At 41.7% G+C, this 25018-nt stretch overlaps 2 protein-coding genes across 2 annotated transcripts in view; one reads left to right on the top strand and one right to left on the bottom strand.

Moving 5' to 3' along the window:
* The first annotated feature begins 403 nt into the window (after positions 1-403).
* The window catches only part of LOC308100723 (rap1 GTPase-GDP dissociation stimulator 1-B), a 64547-nt gene continuing 39932 nt past the window's right edge, over positions 404-25018 (top strand). Inside the window, exons 1-2 of the mRNA XM_080449795.1 lie at positions 404-576; positions 21093-21197. Coding sequence (XP_080305921.1) covers positions 564-576; positions 21093-21197 — 118 coding nt within the window. The 5' untranslated portion in view covers positions 404-563. The remainder of the gene's footprint in view (positions 577-21092; positions 21198-25018) is intronic.
* On the bottom strand, positions 15416-17383 carry LOC308101141 (arginine--tRNA ligase, cytoplasmic-like; the record flags this gene model as incomplete). Its single annotated transcript, XM_080450502.1, has 1 exon — positions 15416-17383. The coding sequence occupies one exon, from the start codon at positions 17381-17383 to the stop codon at positions 15416-15418; it is 1968 nt and encodes a 655-aa protein (XP_080306628.1).

Raw genomic sequence — 25018 nt, 5'->3', positions numbered from 1 at the left:
TAGAGAGGGAGAGGGTGAGGTGTCTTAACGTGGGGGAGAGAGAATTTCAATGAGAAGAATATCCAGCCACATCAGATACAGAGCCGCGTAGAGAGAGAGAGGAGAGAGAGAGAGAGAGAGAGAGAGAGAGAGAGAGAGAGAGCTACACGGACAAAACTGACAAAAGGCGAGCTAAATGGGAACGGAGAGCGAGTGATAGAGAGAGAGGGAGAGGAAAGACCCCGCAAGCGAGGACAGATGAGCAGAGAGAGAGAGAGATAGAGAGAGAGAAAGGGGAGAGAACACAGGCGTGGTCTGAGCTGAGCTGAGAGAGAGAGAGAGAGAGAGAGAGAGAGAGAGAGAGAGAGAGAGAGAGAGAGAGAGAGAGAGAGAGAGAGAGAGCAGGCTGCTCAGCTGACTGAGGCAGAGAGCTGGATCACGGTTGGCCGGAGAAGGGAGGGGAGCTCCTCGCTCATTACTAAGCCACGCACGCACGCACGCAAGCACACACACGCGCGCGCGCACAGCTCGGTATCAGGCGCAGGGAGACGAGGAGGAGAGAGAGTCCGTGTCAAGCTGCAGCCATGGCAGATACGGGTGAGTAGCAAGATACATCCTGCTAATCTCTGCCACACACACACACACACACACACACACACACACACACACACACACACACACACACACACACACACACACACACACACACACACACACACACACACACACGGTGTGTGTATGGGTGGACACTGCAAGACTTGTGCAACTGTGTGTTCTAGTAGCCTACTGCACATCTTATCTGTCACTATAACTATATATCTGTATGTCAGTATGTGTATGTTACCGACCTAGGTTAAGCTAATGTGTTTGTGTGTGTGTGTGTGTGTGTGTGTGTGTGTGTGTGTGTGTGTGTGTGTGTGTGTGTGTGTGTGTGTGTGTGTGTGTGTGTGTGTGTGTGTGACTATTGTGGATAAGGTCGAGGTGATGACGGATGCAGTTCAGCAAGAGAGAGAGAGAGAGAGAGAGAGAGAGAGAGAGAGAGAGAGAGAGAGAGAGAGAGAGAGTTTAGACCAGTGGTTCTCAACCAGTGGTCCGGGGACCACCAGTGGTCCTTGAGGGGGTTCCAGTTGGTCCCCAGCTATATGATGGAGAGTTAGTAACCAATCTTACGCTCTCAAGAGTTAAATTATTGTTAACCATCTGCATTGCTTAATTAAATAATTGTTATTTTGATCAACGTTTGCCTGTTATCTCTCCTAATGGTACCACATCAATACAGCATGGAATTGTGGACAAAATCGTATCCAACGATAACAAAACATTCTAAGTCTTGGGTCTGAGAGTCTAAATCTCATCAAATGGTGGTCTGTGGCTCAAATGTTGAATAAATAATGGACCTTGATATGAAAAGGGCTGAAAACCACTGGTTTAGACTGATGCTAGGCTATGCTAGGTTTACCTGTGATGGTAGTTTACTGAGACAACTACACTGCTATTTCGTGCATGTGTTTACCTTGCTTACTGTAAGTCACTCTGCATAAGAGTGTCTGCTAAACGCCTACATTGTACATTGTAAATAGGCTCTCTATGCACTGCAGCTGTATTGGAAAGAAATTGGGCCTCTTCCTTACTTCCTTCACAGGTCTTACAAATTATAGTAAATAATTAAGGCTCTGTTCCATTTGGTTCCATTTGTTCACTCTCAGAGTTACACACCCGTAAGGGGCCATTTGGAACCCCCCTCATGGAACCACTTGGGTCCCTGCCTGGACCACACTTTGAGACCCACTGGTGTAGCAGAGTGTTTCCAGTGAGCCAACACGCACAATATCAGAACACTGACTCTGTTTGACCAGAATGGAACACAAACCTTAAAGGGATAGTTCACCCCCAAAATGACTTTTTTTCTATCGATGAGTCACCCCATGGAGACTTGAATTCATGAATATTTTTTAGATTTTGTCGCATTCCTAATCCAATAATTTGATGACCAGCAGCGGTTCCGTTAGGAGACACAAAGACTCCTTTGTGTCTCCTCTGGCTTAGGAATGCGAAAAAAACAAAAGAATATCCTTGAATTCAAAGTCTCCACAGGGTGACTAATTAATGGATTTTTTTTTTTGGGGTGCACTATCCCTTTAATAGGCTCTGTGCACAGCAGCCATATTGGAAAGAAATTGGGATGCTTCCTTAATTCCTTCACAAGTGTTACCAATCATAGTAATTAAGGTTCTGTTCCATTCAGCACAGTGGTTCTCAAACATTTCAATTTAAAGGGCCTCCATAACTCTGAGAGTGTACAAATGGAAGCAAATGGACCCGTAAGGGTCCATTTGTTTCCATTTGTACACTCTCAGAGTTACATAACCGTAAGGGGCCATTTGGAATCCCCTCATGGAACCATGATGGTCCCTGGACCTTTTGAGACCCACTGGTGTAGCAGAGTGTTTACGGTGAGCCAACATGCACAATATCAGCATCCTGTTTGGAACACAACCTTAATTAGCATCGTTGATAACACATGTGAAGGAAGCAAGAAGCGGCCCAATGTCTTTCCAATATGGCTGCTGTGCATAGAGCCTATTAGCATCATTGGTCACACCGGTGAAGGAAGTAAGGAAGAGGCCCACCAGATGATGAGAGTAGTCTGTCCACTGAAAGGGTGTTGGATGTGTTGCCTCTTAAAATCAGGAAAGCATCCGTGTCATTTTAGATTTTTGCGGTGGCTATTCAATAATAGCAACTATACAAGCTCACAGCGAGCTTGTACATCTGATATTTTTGAACATTTTTGAAAAAATCTTGAAAGTGTGAGAGTTCCTGATTTAGAAGGCATTTGTCGAATCGGCCTGCAGTTAATCACCGCAGGCAGAAATCTGCTGCACAACACAGCACCTAATTGTCCGGGGTGTAGATGTTCTGCATACTGTCATATGCACAACATCTACACACCGGACAACACCACATCTATTACACCTGAACATACAGTATACTACACACCTAACAACACAACACAACACAACACAACACAACACAACACAACACAACACAACACAACACATCTAGTACACACACACACACACACACACACACACACACACACACACACACACACACACACACACACACACACACACACACACACACACACACACACACACACACACACACACACACACACACACACACTCCTGTTTAGTCCTAAACCTGAAAACAAGAACGTTTTGTGTGTTGTGAACTTGTGACTGAATACTATGGCAACACTCATGCCTTTTTTAAGTTTTGGGAGCATGGACACATTCACACACGCACACACGTACATGCATGCACGCTTTCACACGTGCACACACGCACAAACTAAACATATTCATGCCGGCCTTCCATACCCCTGATACTCTGATTTTAGGGCCATAAAGTGTCCACTGTTGTTTGGCTGTAAATGACCTCATACTGTATATAACTCTGTAAACCTTAATCTCTGACTTCTAGATGCTATGAATGCACCTTTGTGGAACAAAAAGGCTTGAATTTGAACCAAAAACACTTCATTATTATGACCAAAGATTTGTGGTGGAAAAAGTACTCAAATACCAATACTACAAGTAAAAGTCCAGAATTCAAAATTTACTTGACTAAAAGTACAAAAGTATTGGCATCACAATGTACTTAAAGTACCAAAAGTAAAAGTACTAAAATATTTGAAAATAGCGCTGTGAGCTTGTAGATCGGCTATTTTCATATAGCCTATGTATAAAACAGGGCTAAAGTGGTTAATGTATGTTTCATAATATCACAATGTATATCTGAAAAGTAACTAGTAACTAAAGTTTTCTAATAATTGGAGTGGAGTAAAAATATAATATTTGCCTCTGAGGTGTAGTGGAGTAGAAGTAAAAGCAATGAAAATTGGAAGCACTCCAGTAAAGTAAAAAATACCTCAAAATTGTACTTAAGTGCAGTACTTGAGTAACTGTACTTAGTTACTTTACACCACTGCTATGAATGCACCTTTGTGGGGAAAAAAGCTTGTATTTGAACCAAAACACACTTCATTATAACAAGTAAGACGGGCAAACGCGGGAAGCGAACGCAGCTCGAAAATATTGTGTATTTACAGACTTGTAATCTGTGTTATTTCACCGTGATGGGGAGAGCGTAGAGAGAAAGTCACGTGACTGCCTCCGCCTCGTATTGAAGTTAATGGGGGTTCTCCTATGCACCGAGTTTCGGAGTTCCTAGTCATCTATGCACGGAATTGCCGTTTGTCAATCCGTGCTATTTCACCGTGTTTGGGGGGCGATCGGGTTGGTTTCATAGTAAGCTCCACTCTGAGATCTGTCAGCAGCCAATGAGAGTGTGAGTCACATGGGGGCGCGGCTGCACACAGGCAGTGCACACTGCACACAGACACACAGGACACACAAGCCGAGCAGGGTTTCATAGTAAGCTCCACTTGGGCGGAGGCGCGAAAAGCGCCTCCTTCTGCGTTCTCAATGACCAAAATACCAGTTTTTTGGAACATGAGAACCTTTTGTCTTCAGAGTGTGCTTGCATTTTGAAGACAGTTACATCTAAGTAGGGTTTCCCACCGTCTCTTGACATAAGGAATCGTCCCCTATTTGGAAACTAAAAGACGTGTCCCGTATTGAACTGATAAGGGCCACACTTTGTTCCTTATTTTTGGGGAATCAATCAATGACACACATCTTACATGTTCAAACAGATCTTATATTTTATGCTATAATACAGGTTGTTAACCATTTCAACCCTCTAGACTTAGTACACTGGACCTGAGTTGTCTCTGTACTTGGACTGCTTTACTCTGTTAAAAATCAAAATCAAAAGGGGCCAGGCAGAGAGTAGTCAAAAGGGGAAGCGTGGGTTGGAGTCCTGAGAGATCAGTCAGCGTGGCATCTGTGGGTCCGATCCAAATCCAAACACAGGTTATCCGTCCTAGTAGGCTGACGTACAGAAGGGTTAGGACGGGGTAAATCTAAATACAGGCAGGGGTCAAAACAGGCAGAGAATACAGGTTCCGACTTCCGAGTACTGGGTTTTGAGCGAGCTAGGCTAGAGTAACACTGGTCTGATCAGCAGGCAGAGAATATAGTGGCAAGAGTGAGGCCTTAAATAACCTCGGCTACTCAGTGGAAGCAGGCACAGGTGTGGAAGTGGGCACAGGTGTGTGAGCTCCCCTGGGCGTGACATGCTGGGGTTCAAGTGGGTATAATATACAAAAACTGAACATATATACAATGAGATTTTATCTTTTTTTGGGCGTCCCTTATTTTTCTTGGAAATAAGGGACGCCTGGCCGTGTCCAGTGGTGGAAAAAGTACTCAAAATGTTTACTTAAGTAAAAGTATCGATACTGCAATATAGAAATACTCTGTTAGTAAGTAAAAATTCCGGAATTCAAAATGCACTTGAGTAAAAGTACAAAAGTATTGGCATCAAAATGTACTTAAAGTACCAAAAGTTAAAGTACTCATTATGCAGAATGCCCCATTTCAAGTTTTCAAATGTATACAAATCTTTTGAAAATTGCAGATGCGACACATGTGATCTTGTAGATCTACTATTTTCAAATGGCCAGAATGTATATAGGGCTGAAGTTGTTGTTGTAGTAACTAGTAACTAAAGTTTTCAAATAAATGTAGTGGAGTAAAAGTACAATATTTGGGACCGAGATGTAGTGGAGTAGAAGTAAAAGTATTGGAAATTGGAAATACTCAAGTAAAGTACAAATAACTCAGAATTGTACTTAAGTACAGTACTTAAGTAAGTACTTGGTTACTTTCCACCACTGGCCGTGTGTCCCTTATTTGAATTTATTTTTATTCAAAAGGCTTCACATTGACCCAAACTAGTGAAAATAGCAGATCTACAAGCTCACAATGCTGTGTGTCGTGCCACGTTGCAAGCTTGTAGATCTGCTATTTTCCCTACTTTTTAAACTTGATTATTAGATGTATTCATAGTTTTGAAACATGTTGGAATTGTTTTTAATTTATGAAAAGTTGTGATTTTGTTTGTTTAAACGTTTTTAAATATTTTGATTTATTTTATTTTATGTAGGAAATAATAAAAAGGAGACATTTAGTTGCGACCCATAAAAATTGGTCCACGACCCAAACATGGGTCCCGACCCACTGTTTGGGAAACAGTGACTTAGACGCTATCTGCATCTTAAGTGGCAACACCCTGTACCATCGTCAGCCCATTCATCAAACTGAAAAGTCCCATCTGATTGTATTAAACAACAATAAACTCACCAATATCGCAGCTGTACGGACAGCTTGTCGAGTCTTTGTTTAAAAAAAAGAAAATCCATAGTTGTCATGTTATGAGCAACCTTCTGTCAATAAACTCTGTTCAGCCATGATTCTGGTTGTGTTAAAAGCAGTGTTAGGCAGTAACGAATTAATAATAATATATTACTGTAATATTATTACTTTTCCCAGTAACGAGTAAAGTAAGGTATTATTCTGCCAAAACAGTAATATTATACCATATTACTCTGACAAAAACGGCCTTGTTACTCGTTACTGATGACGTGCGTCATTTATTTTTGCTCATTCATTCCTTTAATATGTACTCTCTCCGTCTCTCGTAGAGGCAAGTTGTCGCATCATGCAAAAATAGAGCAGATCTACAATCTATCAACCTACGTCAACAGAGCTGCTATTTAGCTTGCAGATCAGTTCTTTTTAGCACGCAGCCTGAGCACAGCTATGACGTAGCGCATGACCCGTATGCGACCGCCGCGTTGTGTCCATGTGAACTGCCCTCATCAGCGTGGGGGAAGTAATATAAAGTAATACGTAATATATTACTCTTGATTCCAATTAATAAGTAATAGAATATTATTACTTTTCAAAGGAGTAATAAGTAATAAGTAACATATTACTCTCCTAAGTAATATTGCCCAACACTGGTTAAAAGTTAGGGAGTGCAATCACTCAACGTCCTTCATATGTGCAATTTGGGAACAGGTGAAAGTGTGTATAATGTTATATAGGTGACATTGTGTACATTGTGTACATTGTGTACATTGTGTACCATGATCTATAGGTGAGCTGCACTGTTGCTTCAAACTAGAGGTCAGTGTGACTCTGCTCTTCCATAAAGACACAGCAAACAAAACACATCTTACAGGGGGCTGTGATCTGTTTGAATGAGTGGAGAGAAGAACCAGACACAGTAGATAGAAATATAGATAGATAGAAATATAGATAGATAGAAATATAGATAGATAGAAATATAGATAGATAAATAGATAGACAGATGGATGGATGGATGGATGGATGGATGGGTGGATGGATGGAGATAGATATACAGTAGATAGATAGATATAGTCTTATTAATGTGTTAGGCAGTGGGTTTGTGCTGTATACAGCCAGCAGATGCACAAGGACAGATGGCACAAGAAAGGAAGAGAGAGTGACAGAGAGAGAGAGAGTGACAGAGAGAGAGAGAGAGAGAGAGAGAGAGAGAGAGAGAGAGAGAGAGAGAGAGAGAGAGAGAGAGAGAGAGAGAGAGAGAGAGAGAGGAAGGAAGGTGCATAATGAAGCTGTAATCCTTGTGTGTCGTGACTGGTTGGTTGTGTCTAAACTCTGCTCTCATTTGGAGAAGAGAAGAGACGGAGAGATAGATGGAAAGAAAAATGCTTGTTTATATCAGTGGTTCCCAAAGCCCATTTCTGCATCAGGGCCCACTTAAAAATCTCGGAAAGTGTTCACTGCTCACCGGTTGGGAATTGCTGGCTTATATAAATGGACATAAATGGACATATATATGGACACACACGCGCGCACGCACACGCACACGCACACGCGCACGCGCACACGCACACGCACACGCACACGCACATGCACACGCACACGCACACACACAATGAGAAGAGTGGTAAAATAATTAGATTAAGGTGTGTATTAGCCTGCAGTCTGCTATTTTCATTCTGCTTACCAGGGATTAGCTGATGTGATTATACTGTACGTTCCGCTGTTCTTTCTGCGCACAGCGTGTGTGTGTGAGTGAGTGTGTGTAAATGGCTCTGTCTGTCTGTCATTTAGCAGCACACCTGTATATCTGCAAATAGTAGCCCGGGCGTTTAATACGCAAAATTGATTTGGACCCCCGGGCGTTTAAAAGGAACCAGGTGGTTATTTGCAGCGGGATTTTATTTATTTTAGCACCGGCCTGCACCGGGCCATTATTTGGTTACAGTTCCTATTAGGCTTAAGAAACTGCAAATAATAGCCCGGGTGGACCCAAATTAGGCTGAAGAAATGCTAATAATCACCCCCTGCAAATAATAGCCCTGCCGTTTCTTTAGGGGGGTGGGGCTTTATTTTTTTGGGGGGAAGGGGGGGGGGGGGGGCGTTTAATACGTATTTTATATATATTTGGAAATATACGGTATGCATTTATTGTAGCATGCAGATCAGAGGCGTCATTTCAGAAAAAATAGGGGGTGTCAAAAATAAGTTACCAATTAAGCCATTTCAGTAAATGGAGCTTAAGTGGTAATTTATTTTTGCCACCCATCAGATTAATCCACAAAAACATGTTCAGAGATGGGAAAATATACATTATGTGAACAGTATGGGGGCGGTGGCCATCCGATGAGAGCCCAAATGACGGCCCTGATGAAGATAATCACATGAAGACAGACAGACAGTATAGATAATGATGTTCAGGGCAGACAGACAGACAGACAGACAGACAGACAGACAGACAGACAGACAGACAGACAGACAGACAGACAGACAGATAGACAGACAGACAGAAGGACAGACCGTATAGATACTGATGTTCAGGACAGACAGACAGTATAGATACTGATGTTCAGGGCAGACAGACAGTATAGATACAGATGTTCAGGGCAGACAGACAGTATACTGATGTTCAGGGCAGACAGACAGTATAGATACTGATGTTCAGGACAGACAGACAGTATAGATACTGATGTTCAGGGCAGACAGACAGTATAGATACTGATGTTCAGGGCAGACAGACAGACAGACAGTATAGATACTGATGTTCAGGGCAGACAGACAGACAGTATAGATACTGATGTTCAGGGCAGACAGACAGTATAGATACTGATGTTCAGGGCAGACAGACAGTATAGATACTGATGTTCAGGGCAGACAGACAGACAGACAGACAGACAGACAGACAGACAGACAGACAGACAGACAGACAGACAGACAGACAGACAGACAGACAGACAGACAGACAGACAGACAGTATAGATACTGATGTTCAGGGCAGACAGACAGTATAGATACTGATGTTCAGGGCAGACAGACAGACAGACAGACAGACAGACAGACAGTATACTGATGTTCAGGGCAGACACCACAGATGCTGTGAGCGTCACAACGTCACAGTGTCATGCTGACAGCCATGTGGAGGTCCAATTGAACGTCGCCATGGCAATGTCATGATGGTGACACACCTCCAGATGTCTCGGTGACGCTGACACACACACACACACACACACACACACACACACACACACACACACACACACACACACACACACACACACACACACACACACACACACACACACAGCTGTGCAATGCACTGAAATGCCCTGTTTTTTTATGTGACAACACTAGAGCTATCCCCTCATACTGGAATAATCTATAAATCGGGTGGTTTGGTCTTATAGTCAGTCAATTTAGTTTTTGTTTTGATTAGTTACATGTATTGATGTGTTCATATTCTATGCTCTGTTGATTAATGAATGAATTGATTAATTGAATACATAGTACCACAATAGAAACAAGTCCCCCGGACTTTTTCGTGTTATCATTGTGGCCTAAATGTTTTACTGTACCTTCAGGCTGTTTACATTTGTTCGACTAATAAAGTATTCAATCAATCAATCAATCAATCAATCAATCAATCAATCAATCAATCAATCAATCAATCAATCAATCAATCAATCAATCAAAACATAGGGTTAAAGTAGCAGCAGATGTACAGTAGTGACAGATATATATGCATGCGGTTAAAATAGCAGCAGATATAGTAACAGATATACGATACACTTGACCTCGCCTTGATGACGATGCAGACTTATGCAAAAGGTACAAATGTCATTTAGATAGCATGTTATTTAGATGCTAGGTTAATTGTTTACCTCGTATCCTATAGTTTCTATATAGTTTCAATGTGCTGATTTTTTTTAATAGTACATTGTTTAGACTAGGGTTTCTCAAAATGGGTGCCGCGATTCAAGTCCAGGGGCGCCGCAGAATCAAGCGGTTAAACGTCCTGTATAAAGTTATTTTCAATCTGTCCTAATGGAAACTGATATTCTCTCAAGTTTTCCTCGTGACACACTGTATCTTAGGAGGAATGATTTACTATACCGTAATATGACATCGATGTAAGGTGCTATAAAGTAACAATTGTCATTCAGGGGTGCCGTGGATGAAAACGTCTTTTTTTTTTTACAGGGGTGACCTGAGCCAAAAACGTTTGAAAACCAGTGGTTTAGAGCAGTGGTTTTCAACCCTTTTCATATCAAGGGTCCATTATTTATTCGGCATTTTTTTCATCATTTGAGCCACGGACCACCATTTGATGAGACTGTCCACAATTCCATGCTGTATATTGATGTTGGCACCATAGGAGAGATAACAGGCAAACGTTGATCAAAATAACAATAATTCTACATTCTCTAATTGTGTAGACTTCTTGTAAATTAAGTAATGCAGATGTTTAACAATAATTTAACTTGAGAGCGTAAAATGAAACCAAATGGACCTTTACTTTACGGGTCCATTTGGTTTCATTTTACGCTCTCAAGAGTTAAAGATCTATAAGGGTCCATTTGGTTTCCAACTCTCCATCATTTAGCTGGGGACCACCTGGAACCCCCTCAAGGACCACTGGTTGAGAACCAGGTTCTTGGTTCTTGGTTTACCTGTGATCCTAGTTCACTGAGGCACTCCACTGTCTCTCTGCATTCTATGTATGTGTTTACCTTGCTTACTGTAAGTCGCTCTGGATAAAGAAAAATTGTAAGCATACATGAGGTTAATATAGCAGCAGATATAGTAAAAGATAGGCCTACAGTATATACAGTAAGGTACGGTGATAGAACAGTAACAGACAGAACATATATTTAGATGTTTGTGCATATATAGTCTCATGTTCAGGTGAAACATCATAGCATGTTGCAAACATGGCAGTGTAAACATAGGCAGCTGTTTGAGCACAGCGAGTATAGTTTTGTTTGCTGACGCCTTCGGTATTTCTCCAGCAGCCTCCAGACTCAATTGTTTACTGTGGTGTGTTTCTTCAGCATATGACCTACAGTACGTACCCGTAACAACACCCACACTCTGCCAGTCGTGGAAATATTTTACTTAAGTAAAAGTATCAATACTGCAATGTAGAAATACTCTGTTGCAAGTAAAAGTCCGGAATTAAAAATGTGCTTGAGTGAAAGTACAAAGGTATTGGTATCAAAATGTCTTTTTGTGGAACGAAATTTGTGGCGCTAGCCCTAGTGGAGTATCTATGCACATCACAAATCCTTGAAAAGTATTTGCTTAAATACTTGGGTGCCTTATTCATTACAATCCTGTGAACCATGCACATTTTCATGAACAACACTCTCTGTTTCACTCTAAGCCAACCAAGGGTACTAAAATGAGTCGGGAGGAGATGAGTTCTGGGGTGGAGCTTGTGGATCAACCTAACTAGTTTGTTTTGGGAGGTTGCAATTTCATTTTAGAATCATAGGGATACCATTACACCATGATGTGGATCCATAGAGATGACTCTTAGAGCCATTCATTATTCATCTAAAATCCAACCCAAATACATAATTTAATCTTTAGCTATAATTACAGTGTCTCCTACCACTATTTTTACCTCTTTAATTTAACATTTGACCCAAACAGAATTGACTCTGTTTTCCCAAGATGCAGAGACAATTTGTTGTCTGATAACTAGATGCTAATTGTTTTAATATATGTGTCTGTTGAATGTGATTTTCTAAAACCTGATTGAAATTGGAACTGTATAGATTTTGGGATGATTAGTAATTCTGTTTAACTCTTTCTATTATCTTAGATATTGCACAGAGTATGGACACAGGGCGATAGTTGCTCGGATCTAGCTTCTTCCCTTTTTGTAGAGAGGGGTTACTAACCTGAGGAACTTTACCTTGCTTTATCGATAGATTTATTATATGGTTTATTGAGGGAGAGATGACCTCAGCTGAATCTCTTAGAAATCTGGAGGGGATGTTGTCATGGCCAATAGCTTTGGATGGATTTAGGGCTTTGAGGTTTTGCAGAACATCTTCATTTGTTACCTCTTTCAAAGAAAAGGCATCTTCCTGAACACCTTTCATTTGATAGAATGAAGTTACATGACTTTCACCATAACACCCTGAGTGACTAGGTAACTTTGTTTTATCAGATGTTCGGCTATGTTGTATGTTGTATGAACAAAATATTTAAACCGTTTGCTACTTCAGTTTTGTCATATGTTTCCTTCGATATCCAGATTTAGGTTGTATGTTTTTGTCTTGAGTTTGTTTTTGCATCCGAGCTGATTTAACGATTTCCTTAACTCTTTGGGGTTATTTTTGTTTTCTGTTATTTTGCTGTTAAAAAAAAATGTTTTACCTTTCCTTACTAAACGGTTGACTGCGTTCCTGCATTTTTTTTTCTAAGTTCATTAAAATATCTGAGTTTATCCAGGGTTCAGTTCTGGTTTTACTCCTAATTTCTTTAGGGGCACGTTTATCAACTACTGGTAAGAACATATGGACTTAAAACAATCCGATGTGTTATCTGCTGTTGAACAATTAAAAACAGGCGACAAATCTAAGTTTCCAAGTGAACTTGAAAGTGCCTCACTAATGTAGTTTCTCAAAGATCTGACCTTGATTTGTTTATGACAACCAGGTGCTGACCTCTGGATCTTTCTTGTGCAAAAAATAATGGAATGGTCGCTCAGACCGTAGTGAATAACCCCGCTTTTTGTGATGTTAGATCTGTCAGATGTTAAAAGTACAGCACTTCAATCGGTTGAAAATCCTTATCCGACCTTCATTAGAGTTACTTAGCTTTACTCCCTGTTCTTATTGGTCGATATTGTCCCCAAACGTCATACATGGGCAGCTGGTGGCCCGGGGGCCACATGCGGCCCCCACCTTCACTTAATGCGGCCCGCAGGTTAATATCGGAATACTGATATATTATTGATTTCAGCTGTTACAATTGCAAAGATGACCCGCTTTAATTACTACTACTATATTAGTAGTAGCTTAATGACTAGTATTAAAATTCTATTGTCTTTTTTATGTCCAATGTATTTGTATTTAAGTTCATAAAGTTAACATAAGTATAACTAAATGCATTTGAAACTAGAAAAAGTGCTCCTCGGAGCACAGGTTTCCGCCAGGTCAGGTAGGTTATTGTGGCCTCCTGGTGGCGCTATAATAGGCCAATGTGTTTTGGGTGATATTTGATCCTCAACATAGTGTGAATGTGCGTGCAAAGTTTGACCGTAATCGGACGCTGCGTTCATGATTTGCGGCATTCTGTTAAAAACAAGCCACTACTGCAAACTTTAGATGTCAATCTTAGCCAATCATGATGGAATATGAAAAATCAAACACATCCGTCTTGATCACATGACTATAGAGATCATGTGTACTGATTTGCTTGAAATTTGGATAAAATCGGAAGAAGTAATATGAAAAGATGTGTTTTACATAAGTCGGCCTCTTGGTGGTGCTATAAAAGGCAGATGTGAAAAATGTAGGGCAAAGGTTTTTCCTTGACCTCTAGGGAGTGCGCTTACAAAGTTTTACACAGATCGGTGCAGTTATAGGTAAAAACATGAATCGGCCTGTTATAGCGCCACCATGGGGCTGATTTGAAAATGTTCAAGTAGCATTTCTTCCTCGGCATAGTGGAAATATGTGTGCAAAATTGCAAGGAAATTGCATGCTGTGTTCATGATTTCAGGCATTTTGTTCAAAACGGAGCACTCCTGCAAACTTTGGAAGCCATTTTTAGCCAATCAGGATGGAATATGGAAAATCTGAAAGACCCGTTTCGTTTAATGACTATAGAGATACTGTGTACCAATTTGCGGGATTTTTGGACAAAATCTGTAGGAGTACTGTCAAAAAAGGGTACTCCTGGTGGCGCTATAAAAGGCCCATGTGAAAAATTTGGGGCAGAGGTTCTGCTGTGGCATCCAGGGAGTGTGTGTGCACAGTTTCACTGCGAGCAAGCCAACGGTGCCGGAGATTAGCTGTCCACAGACAGAATGACGGACACACGGACGGACAGACACACGGACGGACACAAGGACGGACACACGGACGGACGGACAGGGGGCAAAACATACTCTCTCGCCATGCCTTTCGGCCTGGCGGAGACAATTAAATAAAAAATTTACTTTTCAGGATTCCAATTCAAAAATAGCAATAAAGAAATCTGAATTCCAAAAAAAAAATAGCAGATCTACAAGCTCAAAACATGTCGCACTGCGGCGCGTTTTGAGCTTGTAGATCTTGCTATTTTTGCTACTTTTGTGTGACATAGAATGGCCCGACAGTATATGCATAGTGGCCCTCTGGAGTGAGTGTGGAAATATAGTGGTCCTCTCCATCATCAAAGTTGCCCACCCATGCCAAACGTGGACAGCCATGCCTAGGTGACACTGTCCAGGTTCAGGGAACCCACGGCATCATACACCTTCTTGGTCTTGGCAATGAGCTCGTCAGACATCAGCTGGATCTGTTCAGGGCTCAGATCCCACCACTGGAGGTTCTAGGCGCAAACCCGAGTAAGGCTGCTGAAATCCACCTCTCCTGTAGCTCCCATGTTCGTGGAAATCAATCACAACGTAGTTTGAGCTCTGTGAGTCTGTTTGGATGTTACACCTTTGGTCGGGAGTAGATTGTAACATGAAAGGATTTCCCTGCACCTCTCTCTGTGTTTGGATCAAAAGGTGTGGCAGCAATTACTTCCAAAGGTCAGAACACTTATAGATGCTCTGGTGTGTCTTCTAAGTAAAGGAATGCAGTTCAGAGATTCACTTTAGACTGTCTGTGATGTCAAAGACAGCTTTGACAGTTAAACTTCAGCTGAAAGCCAGATGTTGTTGCGAGGAAGTGAATGACATTTTGTATTGCATTACACTTTCAACATTATTTTTAAGTAGTGGAAATAGCTCACTTATCGCGTTGCGACACATTGTGAGCTTGTACATCTAATGTTTCCACTATCGTTTTGAAAATGTTAAAAAATGTGGAAAACGATTACGACGATTAAGCAAATATAATTGGGATTATCTCAAATAATTGCGATCAGGTGATTATTATATAATAATAATTACGACAGGCCTAGTTGTGGCACTGCCACGTGTCCCCATGACATCACATCTTGTCTACGGGGTTGATGCCCAGGATATGGAAGCCTTTGGCCATGACAGCTGCTGTCGCCTCACACAGCAGTATCCTCGACATGTTGACCTTCACCACCTCGCCCGTCATTCTGTCCTTCTCCACGCAGTAGCATTTCTCGTAGAACTCAGTGAAGGTGGTTGCCAGTTCATACATATAGTCACACAGCGTGTGGAGCAGTAGGTCGTCCAGGATCCTGTGCAGGATCTCGGGGAAGCGCAGGATGCATTTCCCCAGCTTCAACTCCTTCTCGTGGTCCAACCGAACCTCTGTGCTCACTATCGCCTCCCTCAGGGTGGCCTCATTCAGGCCGGCCAGACGACCTATGGACATGATGCGCGTGAACGCATACAGAAGGTACGCCGCCGTGTTTCCTCGGTCGTCCAGCATCTTCTCAAAGGAGAACACGTAGTCGTTCACTCTGTTCTGTGACAGGTCTGCGTATTTGATGCAACCAAAGGCCACGGAGCGCTGAGCCTTGTGCAGCTCATCGACGGTCAGCACCTTATCTCGTCCATTCTCTTTCAGTTTGTCCATGGACCTCTTCAGCCCTTCCTCCAGCAGGTCCATCAGCCTCACTGTCTCTCCAGAACGAGTCTTGAACTTCTTCCTGTCCTCTCCCAGCACCACTCCAAACCCTGCGTGTTCCACCCTGGTAACCTGAGGGTCGTACCAGCCGATCATCTGAGCAGCTGCAAACTCGACCAAGAAGTGGGTAGCCTGTCCGCTGTCTGTGACGTAGATGATGATGTCCGCCTTTTCCTCACAGATTCGCTGTTTGAGCGCGGCCAGGTCTGAGGTATCATATGTGTAACCGCCGTCTGTCTTCACCACAGTCAGAGGAATGGACTGACGCGGAGGAAACACGACCTTACGACCATCATCAACCGTCACGAGCCCTTTGTCTTCAAACTCTTTGACCACATCAGTCATCAGGTCCTGGTAGAAAGACTCTCCTCTCTCAATGAGCTGAATGTCCAGACAGTCATACACCTTCTGGAACTCCTTCCTGGATACATCACATATAAGGTTCCAGGCTTTGATTAATTCGCCCTTCTTGCTCTGCAGGTCGACGACACACTGATACGCTCTCTTCTTAAAGTCCTCGTCTGCATCAAAACGCTTCTTTGACTCCTTGTAGAATGCTTGCAGGTCCCCTATGTCAGGACTGACGGACAGGTAGTTTGGGAAGTTGTCCTGTAGGTGAGCAATGAGCATTCCAAACTGAGTCCCCCAGTCTCCAACGTGGTTCAACCTGAGGACCTCATAACCCAGGAACTCAAACAGGCGACACATGCTGTCTCCTATGATGGTGGAGCGGAGGTGACCCACGTGCATCTCTTTGGCGATGTTGGGAGATGAGAAATCTACCACTACCTTCTTCCTGGAGGCCAGTGGAGGTGGCTTGACTCCGTTGACCAGCAGGCCGGAGAGCAGTTTGGACACAAATGTCCTCTTCAGATGGACGTTTATGAACCCTGGGCCTGCTATCTCTGTCTCATGGATGAGCTCGTTGTCGGGAAGGATCTGCACGATTCTCTCAGCGATATCTCTGGGATTCACACTGGTCTCCAGCATCTTGGCGAGGGCCATGGCGCTGTTACACTGGTAGTCTCCAAACTTGGCCTGCGTGTTGGGTGTGACAGACACAGTAGGGTTGTCCAGCTCTGGATATGCTGCCCTGATGGCCTGGCCAAAGATCTCCACCAGCTGCTGGTTAATGTTCACCATAAACGTAACGCTCCTCCTCTCCTCCTCCTGAAGGCTCCTCTTCAGGATGTTGAGTCTGTATTTCAGACGAGCGTTCTCGTCTTTCAGTTCGTCCAGCCGGGGGGACGATGGCTCCTGGGACAGACACTCCTGGACCGCCGCGGAGAGACACAGGATTTGTCGCTCTTGTTCCTGGAGTCGGATTGTGTATTCAGAGACTTTGTCGGCCATTGTTAGTCACTTAAAAAGTAAACTCTGAAAATGGTTTCTTGTTGAAGTGTGTGAACCCTGTTGGGTGTTCGCTTATTGCAAATGAAACCACTACTATAAAATTCTACTCAAAGGGACTGGTTGTCCGAGTCTAGGACCCGCCGCAGTGGTGTCCGGTCAAGAACTTGACCGAGATGTTTAACCCTGATGATTATACAGGGATCGGATGATCCAGATATCCTGACTCGCACGGAAGGTGATGGAGTCTCTTTGGTTGGAGATAGTCGAGTAAATAGTGCTTGCATCTGAGCTCACTGTACCCTTTATATAGTGCTTGATTGGATGCTCGGGACATCTCACTGATGTCATGATAAGTTAGCATATATATGTCCATATATATGGAGTTTTATATTGCATGATGTCAGAACTAGATGTTTCTGCCGGCTCCATACATGGAGCTCTAGATCAACCACGCCCGAATATGGAGTTGGTAATGTCAGACTTAGATAGGTTAGTTAGATATGTCGGATATCACGGCCAAATGTATATCTATTTAGGGGTCCTTGGCATGAAAAAGGTTGAAAACCACTGCCCTAGGGGACTGCAGTCAACTAATTATACAGGGTTTAAGAAACTGTATTGCTGACTCCTGTGCTCTGAAGTTTTCTAAGCAGCCAGTCATACAGTGTAGTGGGTACATATACATCCATAACCAGTACAGTACAGTACAGTACAGTACAGTACAGTACAGTACAGTACAGTACAGTACAGTACAGTACAGTACAGTACAGTACAGTACAGTACAGTATGTACGTACATCCATCCATCCATAACCCAGCACATTCAGTAACAAATCAATCGTCTACTCCTACCAGTGGTGGTTAAAGTACTCACATTTTTTACTTAAGTAAAAGTAACACTACTGCAATATAGAAATACTCAAGACCATTTTGAATTCCGGACTTTTACTTGGAACAAAGTACAAAAGTATAGACATCAAAATGTACTTAAAGTACCAAAAGTAAAAGTACTCATTATGCAGAATATCCCATTTCAAGTTTTCAAATGTATAAAAATCGTTTGAAAATAGATGCGACGCATTGTGAGCTTGTAGATCGGCTATTTTCAAATGGCCGAAATGTATATAGGGCTGAAGTGGTTAACGTATGTTTTTTGTTTTATAATAATAGTGTAGTGGAGTAAAAAGTACAATATTTGCCTCTGAGATGTAGTGGAGTAGAAGTAAAAGTATTGGAAGTTGGAAATACTCAAATAAAGTAGAAACACCTCAAAATTGTACTTAAGTACAGTACTTAAGTACATCTACTTAGTTACTTTCCACCACTCACTCCTATACTAACTGTACTTAGTGAGTTCACCTGCTGGTCATAGCAGTATATAAAGGTATAAACACTGAGCGCCTGTAATTGGACCGACAGCAACAGTAGCTACGGTGAAGCTGCTACAGTCTCTGGACTACAGGTAATGCCAGGGCTCCTGAATGCCACTGCACTCAGCGTTCATGGCAAAATCTATTTTTGGTGCATTGCATCGAAGAAAAAGCTAAATCCCTGCAGAGCACATGCTGAGAAGGGTTATTTATCTGTTTGTTTGTTTGTTTGTTTGTTTTCTTATTTATTTGTTTGTTAGGTTCCCCATTAGCTACTGCAGGGGTCTTCAACAGGGGGTCCGGGACCCCAAGGGGGTCCTCAGAGTTACTACAGGGTGGCCGCTAAATCTTTGTGTGATAGGATTTTTTTTTTACGTTAACCACATGAACCCTAGCAACCCTGTTCTGAGTAGAGCATTAACCAAAAATAGCAGATCTACAAGCTCTGTGAGCTTCTGAATCCACTATTTTCGGCAAAGATGTTTGGTATAGAGGGAAAAAAGTGCAGACCAAGTACAGAGTGAAAGGTGAAGTATTGACGGTGTAAGTGGTTAAATTTGAAAATACACATTAACATGAATCCAACACTGATGATAGTGCTGTCAAACAAGTCTATGAAGCTACCTATGAAAGTCTATGAAAAAGTTGAATCTGCAACACAATTTTATACAGTGGGGGTCCTTGTTGTTGAAGACCCCTGAGCTACTGTATACTTTCTCCTAAGTGGGCGCCGTCTGACAGCAGATCTCGCAAACGTTTACTGGTGCTAGATTTTGCAAGAGTGTGTTGCTGGGACAGAGAAAGGTCGACAATAAAGTAGATTTTCTCCTGATTTGTCTCAGACATTTTAGTGTCAGAATGTTGGGAAGATTGTGTGGCTTGTGAAGAATGACGGGTCCAATATTTAGTTCAGTGACCATGGAGCTAAAGAATGGGTCTGAACCTGTGTTGTTCACGTTCTCTTCTACCATTGGAATGAACAGACTCCAACCTGCTTCCGGTCTCTTAAAGGGACGGCCACCTACGTCACACAGATATGGGAAGTAAAAGGCTACGTAGCTCAGACTATAAAGACTCTGGTTGTGTGTGCTTTCAGTTGCTAGATTGTAGTTTGTGTGTCGTTTTCTAGTTCAAGTTGTGTTATTCTTGTGTGTCTTCTGTTATATCGTATCAAGATTGTGATATGTCATCTAACTAAAGCAGTGGTTCTCAAACCTTTTCATATCAAGGACCTCCCAAATGTGTATATATATATATATATATATAAAACACTATTAATTTAAAAAGTACTAGAAGGTTTTGTTTTTTTAATTGGCAGTCTTGACTGAGGGCACGAGATGGTCCGGTTGAGGGGGCCGTGACGCCGGCACTACCGCGTTAGCTCCTGAAAACGAGCGCTCCTTTCTCGATCTTACTGATTTCCCACATGAACTGTAACATAATAGCCTATATTTGTGGTTGTGTGTGCTTTTTATAGCAGACTCTGAGTTGAAGCGCTGGAGGCTCTCAGTGTGAGCATATACTGTATACAGTGTTGGAATAGTTACTACAACATAGTAATATGTTACTTATTACATATTACTTGTTTAAAAAGTAATGTAGTTACTTTACTTATTACTCCCTGCCAAAAGTAACTAGTTACTTATTACTTAGTTACTTTTTTTTTTCTCGCCCCCAGTAATTGCATCCTTTCTCCCCAAAAGTCTGACTTTGCATTTTCAACATTAGCAGTTTTTTTCTCTTTTCTGCAGCCTACATTGTAAAATCCTCATTGTTGATTTAACTCTGAAAAGTGTTCTGTACACATGACGGGTCCATTTGGTTCTATTTGTACACTCATTTCAATTATATTAACACTAAGACTTTTACTGTGTATGAATTCATAACTTACAGACTAAATGAAAACCATTTGACTATGAATTGAATACTAAGAACCTCAATGGAAACAAGACCGCAAGGACTTTTTTGGAAGTATTTTAAATGTATTTCATGTATTTTTTGCCTAAAAAAATATTCAAATTCAAACACCTGGGCTCAAACAGATAATGACTCATCATGAGACACAATCTTTGAACAACTTCTTTCAAACTTTCAAAAAGTAATAAATTACTTTTTGAAAAAAAGTTAAGGTAATAATATTACTCAAAACGTGAAAGTAATTAGTTACGTTACTAGTTACTGGGAAAAAGTAATAATATTACTTTAAGTTACATATTACTTTAGTTACTTTCCAACACTGACTGTATGTACATGTATATTTACTGTGTGTGTGTGTGTGTGTGCGTGTGCGTGTGCGTGTGCGTGTGCGTGTGCGTGTGTGTGTGTGTGTGTGTGTGTCAGACTCTCTGAGTGAGGCTCTGGAGGCCATCAGTGTGAGCACAGAGCTGGTGGAGGAAGAACTGAAGCCTCACATAGACGCCCTGCTGACCGCCCTGCTGGACAAGCGTGAGTACACACACGCACGCACGCACGCACGCACGCACGCACGCACGCACGCACGCACGCACGCACGCACGCACGCACGCACACACACACACACGCACGCACGCACGCACGCACGCGTACGCACACACACACACACACACACACACACACACACACACATGCGCGCGTACGCACACGCACGCACAAACACGCACATACACGCACACATGCCCTTATTTGCATTATGTGCCAAACATGCATATATTTTGGATATTCACACATTCACATCAAATGCTAAGTGCATACTGGGAGCTAATAGTCATTCTCTTGCTCATGCTCTTTCTCTCTCATTTTCTTTCTTGCTCTGTCTGTCTCTCTGTCTATCTGGTGTTTGCAGATGCCACACACCCACACACTCATCCATCCATCTATCCATGCATTCTTCTCTGGTGTTGTTGTGCACACTGAGCATCCGGCCTTTGAATAGTCTCCTGAGCACCTCTCACCTTGACTTCCAAACCCCCCCCCCCCACCCCCCCACACACACACACACACACACACACACACACACACACACACACACACACACACACACACACACACACACACACACACACACACACACACACACACACACACAGTCAAATAAACCCCCCTGTTCATGTAACTCTGAGAGTGTACAAAATAACACTCTCAGAGTTACGAATGGATAAAATAACACTGAGGATTTGTCTGTGCACACTTTCAATCACTATCACATATTTGTTCCCATGAAACACTGCTGCTTATTCATAATGGGTCAGTCTTAAATCTGGAATTACACATTAAGAGCTGTAAATCAGTAGTTCTCAAAGGACCCCCACATTTATATATATATATATATATATATATATATATATATATATATATATATATATAACATATATGGCCGCGGACCCCCATCTGACATTTCTTTGTGTCAGGGACCGCCCCCTAAAGAAAGAAATGTAAGCTTGTGTATCTGCTATTTTTATGTAGCCAACGCTAAAATAAAAAATTGCACCGATGCTTTCCCGGTGTTAATGGGTTAAATGTGTTTTATAGATCGTAATATAGCCATTGTACAAGTCATCACCAGATAAATAATATTTTATAGGGTCGTTTTTAGAGATTGTAATTTAGACATCACGTTGTAAAGTTCAGTGGTTTTATTGTTGGAGGTTTGATTTGATGGCCTCTGATGAGACAGAGTCATTAATGTATTAATATTATTATTAATATTATTAATATTATTAATATTATTAATATTATTAACTCTTTGACTGCGGACGACGCGATAACGCGTCAAGTGCTACTTTGTCCAGTTGGCCGTCGACGCGCTGGACGCGCTGGACGCGCGTTCATTGTTTAATCTCTGATTGCGCTATGCTGCTTAATATTCAATGTTATTCTCGAGTTCCACTTACTTCACGGACATCTGCATCCGGTTTCATGGCCTGGATTCCGTTTCCGGTTTTTGATTTTTTTCCCCAGTCATTTTCGTCCAAAATAGGTAAATAAACGGGTTTTCACACATGCCAACTTTGAACAGGTACAAATCATGCCCTGTTTGACCTATACAGCCATGAAACTTTTGACCTCTGACCTTTAGATCTCCCACCATTTTGAATTATATGAAAAACAGTACAAATCTATAGCTTTCTGGGATCTTTGAGCAATCTGCACGAAACTTTTTACACATGAACTTTGGACCTATGCCGACAAACGTGAGCAAGCGGATTTTCCATAAGTGAAAACGTTAAGCTTTTATAAGCCAATGAATATTGCAGTTTTATTATTCATGTGCCCCTAACACATACATGCAGACTCACATTTGTTTGAAACTTTGCAATAATGTAGAGGGTCATTCCAAGTATCACTGAAACCAATCTTACTCCAATTGGTCAAAGGGGGGCGCTATAGCAATTTTTTGAAAATGCAAACTTTAAACAGGCAAAAGTCATGCCTCGTTTGGCCGACAGCCATTAAACCTGCTTACACATGTGCCTTGACTGATGAGGAACACATCTATCACTTTGACCAGTAAGCTCCGCCCTTAGATTGTCTGCAATTTTGAGCAGTTTGAAAAACATTTAAACCCAGGATTTCTGAGCAATTTGCGTGGAAGTGTGTCATCTGTGTGAACTCCCTTTTCACCAGTTCAGGTCTGTTGGTCCAATGTCTTAATCATCTGCCTTGAAACCGCGGGGTTGCTGGTTCGAATCCCACCTCATGTAGACTTCATTATAATTGCATTGCACACAACATGACTGTATCAATGAATACATGTGCAATTGTTAAAGATAACAGGAAATGCTTATTTGAAAGTAGTTTTTTTCAATGTATGACATACTTCATTCGCCCTTTTGTTTTGTTGGATTCTCCTTTCTCACTGTCTGAGGCTGTGGATTGAATAGCTTGATCAGTAGAGTGTGAGCCTCATGTGCCGAAGGTCCCCGGTTCAAACCCCACTCATTACAGTTTACATTTAAATTGCATTGTACAAAACATGACCCTGTTAATTCAGACATGTGCAATTTTTAAACAATAACATGAAATGCTTTTTTGAGAGTAGTTGTTTTTTATGTATGACATACTTTCTTGTGAAAATAGCCGATCTACCATATATTTATTATTAGTATTACTATTTTAAAAGATCAAAGTGTTGACTATTAAACCATGTAATGGGCCAACCTTCCACAGTTTTTTTATGGTTGGAGATACAAGCGCACCTTCAAAGTTTCTCCAAGGTCCCGCAGTACGTGTGCCGTTATTATTACAGACAGGCAGCAATTAGTTTTCCCACACAGTGTTGCACTGTACTGTCAACAAACCCTGCCATACAAAGTCAATGTCATAATGCAAGGACTGTGTAGCCTCGCAAGCCAGCCTAGTAATACAACGTCTCTGTTCGGATGGAAACACCTTGTACAGCATGTCTAAAGCTGTTACTTTTCAGGAAAAAAAAACCTGTGTTCGTGGAAGAAGTACTCACATTTTGTACTTAAGTAAAAGTATGAATACTACAATGTAAACATACTCTGTTACAAGTAAAAGTCCGGAATTAAAAATGTACTTGAGTAAAAGTACAAAAGTATTGGTAACAAAAGTAAAAGTACTCCCATGTCCCATTTCACAAGTTCAAAATGTATCAAAAATCTTTTGAAAATAGCCGATCTACAAGCTCACAATGCGTCGCAGCGCGACGCATTGTGAGCTTGCAGATCTGCTATTTTCAAATGGACAAAATATGTATAGAGCTGAAGTGGTCAGTGTATTTTTTAATAATAATCAATGTGCAATGTAAAAAAATGTAAAAACGTTGAAGATCCCTGCTCTATGGCAAGGATTACTATCAGAATATAGTTCTTTAACCTTTTAATAAAACACTTTTTGTTTCTAACCTATAAATAGCACTTACTCTAATAAACGCTGTGGAGAAGTTGGCATTGGCACTGAATACTTCCTGTCTCAGACGCTATACTATTACATGATTATTCTTCCTCATAAACGTATCAGATATTTCTTATAAAAACACACCACCCGGGTTAGTTCCAGCTTTACTGCGACAGTAAAACAAAAATAAGCGACGGCATCCATTTATTTTATGTGAATAACCTTGAATATCCGTCTTTCCTTCCAGTGCCACGGAGCAGGTGAGATAGGATGCCAGTGTTGATTAGAGAGACATATTAGCTATTATTTACATTACAAGAAATTGTGGAAATAGCTGATCTACAAGGTACTACGTGGTATGTCGTTGTGAGCTTATAGATCTGCTATTTTTGAAAATGTGATGGAAACGATTCTGGCGATTATGCACA

This window comes from Gymnoscopelus braueri (genome assembly GCF_963280865.1).
Source record: "Gymnoscopelus braueri genome assembly, chromosome: 14".
NCBI classification, from domain to species: Eukaryota; Metazoa; Chordata; class Actinopteri; order Myctophiformes; family Myctophidae; genus Gymnoscopelus; species Gymnoscopelus braueri.
The sequence above is the reverse complement of the archived record's forward strand: the minus strand, read 5'-3'. Positions and strand labels throughout refer to the sequence as shown.